The sequence below is a fragment of the Egretta garzetta genome, unplaced genomic scaffold (assembly GCF_000687185.1).
Source record: "Egretta garzetta isolate BGI_Z169 unplaced genomic scaffold, ASM68718v1 scaffold503, whole genome shotgun sequence".
Classification (NCBI taxonomy): Eukaryota; Metazoa; Chordata; class Aves; order Pelecaniformes; family Ardeidae; genus Egretta; species Egretta garzetta.
This window is the reverse complement of record NW_009259107.1, coordinates 1,110,557-1,122,242: the sequence shown is the minus strand read 5'-3', so window position 1 is coordinate 1,122,242 and position 11,686 is coordinate 1,110,557. Positions and strand designations below refer to the sequence as shown.

General features: G+C 38.2%; 1 protein-coding gene across 1 annotated transcript in view; it reads left to right on the top strand.

Annotated features, from left to right (window-relative positions):
• Positions 1-11,686, top strand: part of DOCK4 (dedicator of cytokinesis 4) — a 221,258-nt gene that overhangs the window by 110,182 nt on the left and 99,390 nt on the right. Inside the window, 1 exon segment of the mRNA XM_035890904.1 lies at positions 2,373-2,498. Coding sequence (XP_035746797.1) covers positions 2,373-2,498 — 126 coding nt within the window.

Here is an 11,686-nt window from a genome sequence, read left to right as displayed (position 1 = left end):
ACTCTTTCCTATTGTACTGGACTGTATACACTGTATAACATTTTTAAGTAACTTTGCTATCTTTAATCCCATGTTCCTCATTATTCTGAAGAGTTGGGTGATGCATACTGTTTATATTCCAAAGGTGTATTTAAACTGTAGGTAAAATGACTAAACCATATTTTAAGTGTGTTCACTGAGAGATTTTCTTGATGCTTTTGGATATAAAAAGATGACTTCATTTTCTAACAATGAATGCTGTGAAATACAGAGCTCTAATACCTTTCTCACCTTGAGTGGTCAAGTACTTCAAGTCCTTGACTGGCAGCTTATTTCTCAAGTTAAGACTATTTTGCCACTGATGAGTTTTTTTGACATTTACCTCATTTCTGAGCTAAATAAAATTCTTCAAGGAAATCTGTGACATTTGTACACAAAGAAAACTGTAGTACTAATTGGATTGCGGTCTTCAACTTTTTGTTTAGAAAACACTAACTTTACTCAACACCAGGCGGTGTACAATAATATATGATTAACTGTGGTTGATGTGATCTGGAGCAATGGCAAATGTTTTCTTAGGTTTCCAAGGAAACAGTGCAATAGGGGCATATGGGGATATGAATATACATATGTATGCATAACAACTTCTTAAAATATAAAAAAACAAGATTGGAGGTAGGCTAAATAGCCGTATTTGTAAGTGAGCTATATCCAGCCTAGCTCTTCCCATCCAGCAATGAAAAACTTTTCACCTCCTCTAACAGAGTCTGAATTTTGCCTGTATGACTTCTTACCAGCCTCCTGGGCCATCAGCTGGCCACCGTGTGCTTTGTTTTCTTGTCTACACCAATAATTGTCACTACTTCCTAAAAATTATTAACTGGATAGCCACAGAACAAACTACCATTATAAAAATAATTAATGTACATGGCATTAAATACAGTCCTTAAAATAGAATAGGCTTCACTGAATCTTTTTCCTTGTAAGATTTGTTTATGTACTCAGTGGGAGATGTGTAGGTGAGCTGTTTTTCATAAGAGAATGGAAGTCTGGTCAGAGTATCACGTTCTCTGGAGTTGCCAAAATAATAAAATATAAGTGTAGGTAAGAGGAAAAAGATAGAAGTTGTATTGCTAATTAGGTCTCTGGTAGTGAAGTATCCTGGGCTGGCAGTACTTAGTACAGATTTTTCAAGCTCTGATTTAAGAACCATCAAACTTCAAGTAAATTTATTCAGTTAAATAGTAACATAGTTGCAGGGGAAATTTCTTCCAAAGCCCAAAGGACCAATGACCTTGTTGTTCAGTCTGTGTGTACAAGTTATTTACTTAAGCTTAATCTGAAGTTAATTATGACTCTTCTGAGTTGTCTGTTTATCTCCAGTTGTTCGGTGTATATGAAGAGTTTGCTCTTATCTTCTCCTTGATCTGTATGTTGACACGTGATATGCTGTAGTAATGCTGAAGGTCAGGGAAGATTAATCTTTACAAGCTGTATCATCCTGACACTTGCCTCAGTGATTATATTTGAAATAACGAAAAGGCATGCCTATTGTTTTTGTTAATCTCAGCTGCAATGAAGTATACTGTTTGCAATTTATTTGTATACTGCACATATAGTAGATGAAGTCATTCTTCCTTGGTTCTAGAGGAATAAATACTGGAAAATGATTATATGGTCACCCTTGCATTTTTGCATGTCTTTTAGCAAACATAGGGAAGAGCACAATTGATTAAATCTGATGAATACAGAAAAAAAGTTGTCATTTCAGTCATTATGAAATTACTGTGCCTAAGTAAAAAATATTGATTATGCTATATTCTTTCTTCAGATTATGCTATATTGTTTCTTCAGATTTTGGATTAATAAATTTTATAACTTTGTATCAGGTTAAGTGATGCACTGTAATGAGACTTCCATGTTTCTCCCATAGTTAGGAACCATTGTGTTTGCACGTTTTCTTGCATGCCAACAAAGACAGCGTTGTGTTGAATGAAGTGAGAAATTGAAATGGTAGCAAATATTACTGATTGACATTTATCCGAATTGGCATTTTTCTAATTCTTTTTTCAGTTAAAGCCTCAGCCCATCCCTACTGAGATAATTTTGATCTGGTGTGTTATCGTAGTTCGGTTGCGCATCATTAATAATTTGCAAATATTTTTTCATGGGTAGTTGCTTTCAAGTCTTTATTGATTTCTGCATGTTGGTGTCCCTCCCAAATACATAAAAAAATTGAGGTGGGTTGGCTTCGTATTATTGAACTTCCTTTGAATTTTCTGAGTTCTCAGGAATGCATATATACTTGCAAGTGTATATAACGTTTAAGAAGTAGGGATGACCATAGTCTGTTTGCATGTCTTATTTTTCCTTGTTTTTCTTTTCATTTTCAGGTCTGGCAGTTTCTCTTCAGTTGCTTCATGGAGACATAGAACAAATTAGGAGAGAGTATACATCCATGTTTACCCATGGAGTATCCATAACAAGGAAACTAGGTTTTTCCAATATTATAATGCCTGGTAAGTTAAAAAGAAAAACTCTCAATAAGCAGCAGAAGAAAGAACTAATGAGAAATTACTTAGTTTTCAGCTTCTTTCCAAATAAGTACTGTATTCTAAAACTTCTTAAACTTTTCTGGAGACTTTTATGTTAGTTTTTTTTCAGATAGTTAGAAGAAAACCATGTCCCAGAGGCCCCATTGCATTATACATTGTATAGTTACTGTGTCAATGTCAGAAGGGCATACAGCCCTTTGTTGAGAGATGGAACCCCACTTTATAGAAGCGAAGGTGACTGAATGCAAGACTGCTGAGCTCTATGCAGCAAAAGAGAGAACCAGCAGAACATGATGTTCTTAGGATCTGGTAGCTTTCTAAATGAGGATTCACAGAATTTCACTGACACTGTACAGCTTCCGGTTTCACCAGGTTCGTGTCTCAAATACTGGAAATGGATAATAATAGGGATGTAAAGACTTCATTTTTATTACATTGTATGACAAAGTATGGAAATACTTCAACAGATGCTAAGGAAGGTAGAAAGACTTTGTCAATATGAATGTGAAGAAGCAAATACAGGAAGAAGATTGCAGTAATATCTATAGTTCTGTCCCTGAAATGAAATTTTTAAAAAGTCTAATGAGTTGCTGGAAATTATAAGGCAAATGTCGCTTTAAAGAAGAAACATACTTGCAAGCAGACTAGTTTGGCATGATTATGGTGTTGTGCTGTTGCTGAGAAATGTTGCAGGGAGGAGCTCACATGTTAGTTTCAGCTGAGTTCACACACAGTACCTTGACTCTCTTAAATGTAAAAAACCCTCATGACTTGCAGATTTTTAATAGGGACTACTTTCTTACAAAGATCTGTCTTTGCATTCCTGTGTACCTAAATCAGAACTAAGGCTCTGAGGCAAGAATAAATAGGCTTCAATACTTCACTAATCAAGGAAGTCTTAAATAGGCATTTGAAACTCAGTAATGAGAGTCAGCTTTAGCTTTGGGCATGTATTTCTCTTGAACTTCTGCCTGAAACTTGACAACTGAGAATTCACTCTTGTGTTCTTGCTGCCAATTAAACATCTGTCCTTCTGCATCCTTGATCAGTAGTACTAACCACTTGAAACATGCACAGAACACAAGTTAATAAAACAGTTTTAGCATTATTTTGAGAATACTCTGCTGGTGTGACTGCAATAGTTAGAACAATAAAATGCTTGAGTCAGGTGCCATTTAATTTAAAGGTACATTATATATATATTTAATGGAAGCATTCAATTGAAATCTTATGGCTTATTAGCTACGGTTTATTTGTTGTTTTATTACTGTTGGATTTGTAATTTGAATCAAATGAGTATTGTAGATAATATGGCTGATAACAGTGGAAGCAGTTTTACTGAGCACACTATAACTCCCATTAAGAAACCTTTCTCCATTTATCTGTGATTTAGTGACCTTCTGCTCTGTGTTATCAAATTAGATTCCAAGTTCTATAAATAGCTCTCGTATCCCCTCACTTTCCAGTTCTGAAATAATGTGACGTACTAAACTGCGAAAAACATGTTATAGCAGAGTACTGTGTAATCAGCTGATGGAGGAGCTTCTCAACTAGTTTCAAAGAATTGCACAGGCTCTGTTTGCCCCCTTTTTACCTAAAACAATAATGTCTGGGTTCTAGTGTGCTGCTTTCTCAGTCCAAATGTATGCATACCTCAGTTTAAAAAATGTACAACTTTTATTGTGTGTTTACTGGCATAGAGGAGATTTCTTCTAAAGAGAAACAGTCATATCACTCTTGCAACGATGAGTTCCAAGGGCTAACCAGAACAGTATGCCCCTAGGCACTGAAATGCCCACAGGAACCTAGCCTTTGAAATGCTTTTTTCTTTTAAAGCTCCCCTTTCATTTTGTTTCTCTTCTACTGTCTTTTTTTCAGAGATAAATTAGAGAACTTCATCTTTTGCCACTGGAAATGGTCATTAATTAGGTCTTATTTTATATTTTGTTGAAAGTAAGTATGTTGCTGTGGCTAATTAGCACTTAGGTTAGGGTTCTGAACCAGACTCTCTTGAATTATTCAACAAGAAATACTTCATGCTGCTAAACTGCAGTATCTCTTTTATAAATGCCATATTTTAAGTCTCTCTCCTATTCTGTTGTATTTAAACTCCCTCTGACCTTCATTTTTCATCATATCAATCCTTATCTCTTTGGAGGATTTGCCATTAAAAGTAACTAGGATCAGTATACATGCCAAGCCAGAATTTTGTTGACAATAATAATGCGTGTTTCTATAGAGCAATGCTTTTTATGTCACTGGAGCCTGACAGGGTGAAGCCATAGAGTGCTCTTTCAGGACCCATGGAATTTTTTAATGAAGAACTCCAGGTGTTCTAGGAGACGAACTAGATGGCTAGAAAAAAGCATATATGATTCAAAAAGGCTGTGAAATAAGCAACTCACTTTATTCTAGCTGACAGAAGAAGGAAAGGCAATGGAAGTGCTACCTTGTGAGTCTAATTAACATGTGTTTTCTAGGTTTAACTGGGATTTAAGGGCAGACTATGCAACCACTAGTTAACTCCTTTCCAGGGTCCTAGCGTGGCAGTCTGCAGATGTACAAGCCAGTATTCTCGGAAAGCTGTGTACAGCATAAAAGGACTACTGTGCTTACACCCTGAATTTCTGAGTTCAACATTTCCTGAAAGGACAGACAACCACATCATTACTTAGTATATAAAACTTAGCATTTAATATTTACCAACATGCTGTGCTTTTTGAGCCGTACTTTAAGTTAGATTAATGTACATAATAGGTGATGGAATATGAAAACCCTTTTGTATTTTTCTATACATAGGTTTACCACCTTTTTTTCTGTTTTTTGTAGTGCACTCTTATAGAATCTGTTTCCAAATTTGGCTTATAGCATCTGTATCAGTGCATAACATCAGTGCTACATATGCTCATGTGTTCTAGCGCATATGTATGTACGTATTCTTTTACATCTTTGTGGAAGATATCTAATTCCATAAAAAAGCCTGATCATTAGTGTGTGTTGTATGGGGTTTTTAGGATTGGAATGAACCCTAGCACAGCTGTTTGTCTAAACGAGGACTTACTGGAGAAGCCATAGCTCCCCGCTAGGACTGCCAGTTGTAAACAGACTCTAAACTGTTGTGTGGTAAGCATCCATATAGTTGCAGGTCTTCCTTTCTTGTGCTTATCAGACCAGAACTAAGTCTCCTTTACTTTATTTTAGCTATACTGTTCTTAATAGCACTAAGTCTGTTACTGGTAGTAGTTGTCTTGACTACTTGGTACATTCAAAGCCAAAATCCATTCGGCATAAGACACTAGCACATAAAGTAATCTCATGTCTTTCTGTAGAATCCTTTTTTCTCTAGGCAATTCAGCTGGGTCCAACCCTTCTTTCCTGGAACTTTACCTACAAACTTACTCTATGCACCTTTGTCTATAATATCAAAGATAATTCTTATTTAAAACAGCTATAGATACAATTTTGAAAGGCTCTGTATCTTAGAGGACAACAGCTCGCCTCCAGATGTCTCAGTCTGTAAAATATACTGCAATGTATAAACAGTTGGCCTGTTGGCTGACATTTCAACAGATTTTCATAGATGGATATCGATTAGCTTTAGAAACCCTGTTTCAGCTTATGATCTAAACTGATGGCATTACCACAGCTGAGATCTGACCACCACTTGCTGTGAGTTAAGATCAGAGTTTATGTTTCTTCCTGTCCATCCAAATTATTAAACTCATATGATATTAGAAGAGGTTAAAGAATTCATGAGTCAGTACAATGGTATTACATTGGCCATTGTTTTCCTTGTACATTAGCTTAGATGGTCTATAATGCTGATATCTATAGCTGAGCTAGTCAGTCCTGACTGCAAACTTCTTGGCTTCTCATCATTCACTCTGAATTTTTTGGCCCTCTTCTAATCCTGTGATATCATTTCACAAATAAGATAGCTAAAGACTCTACGTAAAGCTGCCGTATTAATTTCTGTAATTTTTTTTAATACTTTCAGACTTACGTTTGTCAAAAAAATAAAAGTCGTGTTTTGTTTCTCAATGTTCTGTATTTTTTTTTTTTTTTTTTTTTTTTTTTTTTTTTTTTTTTTTTTTTTTTTACAGCTTCTGCTCATTCAGCAGATAGTGAGCTGTCCAGGATGTTGCAGAGCTTCTAAGTTTCCTACATTAAGCTCTCATATGCTCAATTTAGGAAAAATAACTTAGGTTTTTTACCATCACATCTGCATTGCTTTGCATTTGTCAACTTTTAACTTCATTAAATGGCCTTCAGCTGTCTAGTTAAATCTCATCAGAATGCTGTCTTTGCAAGCAATGAGTGTACTCATTACTCCTTCATCTGGATTACTAGAAGATCTTTTATCCTTTTCATGTGCAAGTACACATTCTCCAACCTTCCTTACTTCCATTTTCAGAAGCTTTTAAAATGAAACTAGAACTAGAATCTTTGTCTTTTTATACAAATGATCTCACAAAATGCTATCCATGTGATAACATGCATTTTTCATTATGTGATTTTTGACTAGAAACATATTCCCTCTTTCAAAGCTTAGAATAAGAGTCTGGAGAGCAAAAATGTAATGAAAGCTATGGAATCTGTTTTCTTCATGATAGTGTCTGTATCTGTCAGTGAGCTTGGACTTAGCAAAGAGCTGTTGATTCTAGGAAAAGAAATATGTCTGACACACTTAAGCATTTTTCTCCCACGAGGAGTGATATGAATTTTTCCAATCTTCTTCATCTTGTATGGAGTACAAACAGCCTAAATTTAACACCTGCCATTGTTTGCTATTCTGATTTCCAAGGAGCCAGAAATATGTATGTTTAATTACTGAAAGTTATATTGCCTGGATATATTGGTTACACAGAATATGTTTAAGCAATACTGTGGAGTAAAGACACCCTGAATTTTGACCTTTCATGAAACTCTACTACTCTATGGGGAATATACTCTGCTTTCCAAATCCTATTTTAATACTTTTTTAAAGCTTTGATCCTATCTACCAAAGGAATTATCATTTCTACAGTCGCTGGAGAAAACAAAGATACTGATATATGACTACATACTTGGTTAGTCAAGTGTAAGGAACTTCCATATTGTTTTCCTTCTCCTTACCATCGCCTCTGTCTTATTTTCTTCATTCATTAGGAACTGAAGGAAAAATAGAACAGAACTAGGAGAAGGAAAAGCAAAAAAAAAGCCACAGAACAATTAGGTCTTATGTGGTAGATCTACAATCCGTTCGAAATCTGAAAGTATTACAGTTTGAGAATCCTTCGTAAAGGGCATTTCATTTGCTTAATCAGCTGTTTTCTGATGAGGTTTTTCTTAGAGCTTGTTGAGAGTTTCTGTAATAAAGCTGAAAATGCAGATAACGTTCTGTTGAAAAAGGGCAGTAGGGTAACTGAGAAAAGGAGTCTGTTTATTCATCTTTGCCTTTGATTTAAATGCCAAAGCTTACTTAATCCAATAGTAAAAAGGCAGCGGTGTTGCCAAAGTCACCAGTGCTCCCGAAATTCTAACACATGCAGAGTTGTTTTAATGTTTGGCTTGTATAAACAAGAATATCAGTGATAGTATAAAAACTAGCTAGCAGTATATGAATAATAGAAAGGGTCTTATTTCTTTCTGTATATCCCCTGTTATATACTTAAATGCAGACACACACCCCACCCCAAATAAGTTTTTGTCAAGTATCACCCAGAGGGTCCCAATCTCAGAAATTTTCTTTGTATGCATAGAGCACAAAATTTTCTTGTTCTTCAGTCATGTATGAATATTACTTATAAATAGTAATTATTGCGAGTCTATGCAAAAGCTTCTTGAAAAAAGCGAGGTTGTTCTTTGCCACAATAACAGAGAAATCAAGGTATTGATATATGGGGAGAAAGCCCTGAACAGCTGACTGGTGGTTGGCACGGTCTTTAAATCTGATGCAGGTTTACTGGCGGCTTCAGGCATGTCAGTGAGTTTTGCCCTGTTTCTTAAAAGTGAGGAATACATTTGCTGATAAGCAGCCAGCCCCTCTTTCGGTGTCTTCTACAACAGCAAACAAAAATGAAATTGTTTCAATAATGGGATTTCACTTTCTACAGTGATGAAATTCTTTGTGAAATGGAGTGTGCCTGTATCTTCCTGAGTTGATCTCCTTAAGGATGCTCTTCCCTCAGATTATGTCCTTCTGTACTATGATTTTCACGAATGATACCAGATTGCTTAACCTGATTTATTTTAATTGATGTCTTTTAATGAAATACAACTCTGGATCACGTGTAAGAAATCATGAAGGGAAGACAAGAGACTGGCTGAATAAAGAGCAGTGGGCAAACTGAAGGGCAAGAAGGAAATGCATAGGCAGTGGAAACAGGGACAAGTGAAAAGTATAGGGACATTGCCAGGTTGTGTAGGGATGGGGTCAGGAAGGCCAAGGTGCAGCTGGAGCTGAACTTGGCAAATGCAAAGAATAATAATAATAATAATAATAATAATAATAATAATAGCTTCTATAGGTATGTCAGCCAGAAAGGGAAGGTCAAGGACAGACTACCCCCCTGATGAACACGACTGGCAAACTAGAGACGACAGACAAGGAGAAGGCTTGAGGTACTTGACAACTTTTTTGCCTCAGTCTTCATTAGCAACTTCTCTTCCCACATCTCTCGAGTGGCTGGACCTCAAAGCAGGGACTGGAGGGAGCAAAGTCCCTCCCACTGCAAAAGAAGATCAGGTTTTTGACCACCTGAGGAACCTGAACGCCCATAAGTCCATGGGACCTGATGAGACGCAGAGTAGGATGTGGGTGTTGTATTAACAAAGCCACTCTCCATGGTACTTGAAAAGTCATGGCAGTCAGGTGAAGTCCCTGGTGACTGGAAAAAGGGAAACATTGCACCCATTTTTAAAAAGGGTAGAAAGGAGGACCCTGGGAATTACCACCCTGTCAGCCTTACCTCTGTGCCTGGGAATACCATGGAACAGATCCTCCTAGAAGCTATGCTAAGGTGGAGGACAGGGAGGTCATTTGACATAGCCAGCACGGTAACCTTGCCTGACTAACCTGGTGGTCTTCTACAATGGATTGGCTACATCAGTGGACAAGGGAAGAGCTACGGACATCATCTCTCTGGACTTCTGCAAGGCCTTTGACACAGTCCCCCCTAACATCCTTCCCTCTAAATTGGAGAGATATGGATTTGATGGGTGCACTATTCGGTGGACAAGGAATTGGTTGGATAGTCACATCCAGAGAGTAGTGGTCAACAGCTCAGTGTCAACAGCCAGATAGAGATCGGTGATGAGTGGTGTCCCTCAGGGATCTGTATTGGGACCAATACTGTTTAATACCTTCATCAACAACAGACAGTGGGATTAAGTGCACCCTTCAGCAGATTTGCACACGACACCAAGCTGAGTGGTACAGTTGACACACCTGAGGGGTGGGATGCCATCCAGAGGGACCTGGACAAGCTTGAGAAGTTGAGGCATGTGAACCTCAGGAGGTTCAGCAAGGCCTAGTGCGAGGTCCTGCACTTGGCGTTGGGGCAACCCCCAGTATTAATACAGGCTGTGGGATGAAGAGACTGAGAGCACCCATGCAGAGAAGGACTTGGGGGGTACTGAAAGATGAAAAACTGGGCATGAGCTGGCAATGTGTACTCGCAGCCCAGAAAGCCAGTCGTATCATGGGCTGCATCAAATCCAAAGCAGTGTGGCCAGCAGGTCAAGGGAGGTGATTCTGTCCCTCTACTCTGCTCTGGTGAGATCCCACCTGGAGTACTGCATCCAGCTCTGGAGCCCTCACTACAGGAAAGACATGGACCTGTTGGAGTCGTTCCAGAGGATGGCCACAAAAATGCTTAGAGGGCTGGAGCACCTCTCTTCTGAGGACAGGCTGAGAGAGTTGGGGTTGTTCAGCCTGGAGAAGAGAAGGCTGCAGGGAGACCTGATTGCAGCCTTTCAGTACTTCCAGAGGTCTTGTAAGAAAGATGGGGACAGACTTTTTAGCAGGGCCTGCAGCAATAGCACAAGGGGTAATGGTGTTAAACTAAAAGCAGGTAGACTCAGACTAGGTTTAAGGAAAGAATTTTTTTATGATGAGAGTGGTGAAACACTGGCACAGGTTGCCCAGAGAGGCTGTAGATGCCTCATCCCTGGAAACATTAAAGGTCAGGTTGGATGGGGCTCTGAGCAACCTGATCCAGTTGAAAATGTGCCTGCTCATTGCAGGGGGGGGTTGGACTAGATGACCTTTAAAGGTCCCTTCCAACCCAACCCATCCTGTGATTCTATTAAATCATCAACTGCCAGAAAGGCATTATCAAGAGTTTACTATTGCTGTAGTATTCCAGGACTTAATCTCTTCTCCCCGAAGTGTGTATCTTCATAAACACATATTTTGGTAGTTAAAGTATTTACAACCTCCAGGTTGTGACTACTGCAAATATGATCAGCCTGTAGTGTAGTTGGTTGAAATTTAGGGTACATGCTGGTGGTCAGCGTTGCATCACCCAGACATAAGGCCACCTACTTCTGAATTGAGCTCTTCTGTCTTGTTCCCTGTGTTTCTGTAAACTGCTCCTTCTTATTGTAACTTTAGCTGTGCCAGTTCCAAATTTACTGGGCTAAAAAGGGAGCAGATTATTTCCTGCCTTTGTCTTTTATCTTCAGGTTTGCTTGCATGGATAGTAACGTCATAGAATGTCCCAGCTGCTAAAAGCATAGCATGGATTGACTAGAAGGGTGGGAGGCAAGATGGACTAAGGGTCCTTAGCCCTCTCCTCAAGTTAGAATCACGTTCTTTGTGTTTTTTTGAGATCCTTCCCCTGACAGTAGCTACACAGCTCGTGTTCTCATTCTACAAAGTATTCTAAGGAGCTTTTCTCTAAAACATTTTGCATCCACAGGATTTACATCCTGGGTAATACCATTTTGTCTGTGCCACATCCAGAGATTTTCAGTCTCTACAACTGAAATTGTTTTAAGAGCTGTTCAAGTCATGTTTAGGGTATAAAACAAAGCAACTCATTAGCTTGTATTTTACAGGGATGTAAATGAACAGGAACTTTTTCTAAACAAAATAATGTTTTCTGCTCCTTTTCAATTCGTGGTTCTAAAGGACCTATAATTCTGAGCAAAGCTTTCAAAAAAGCAGT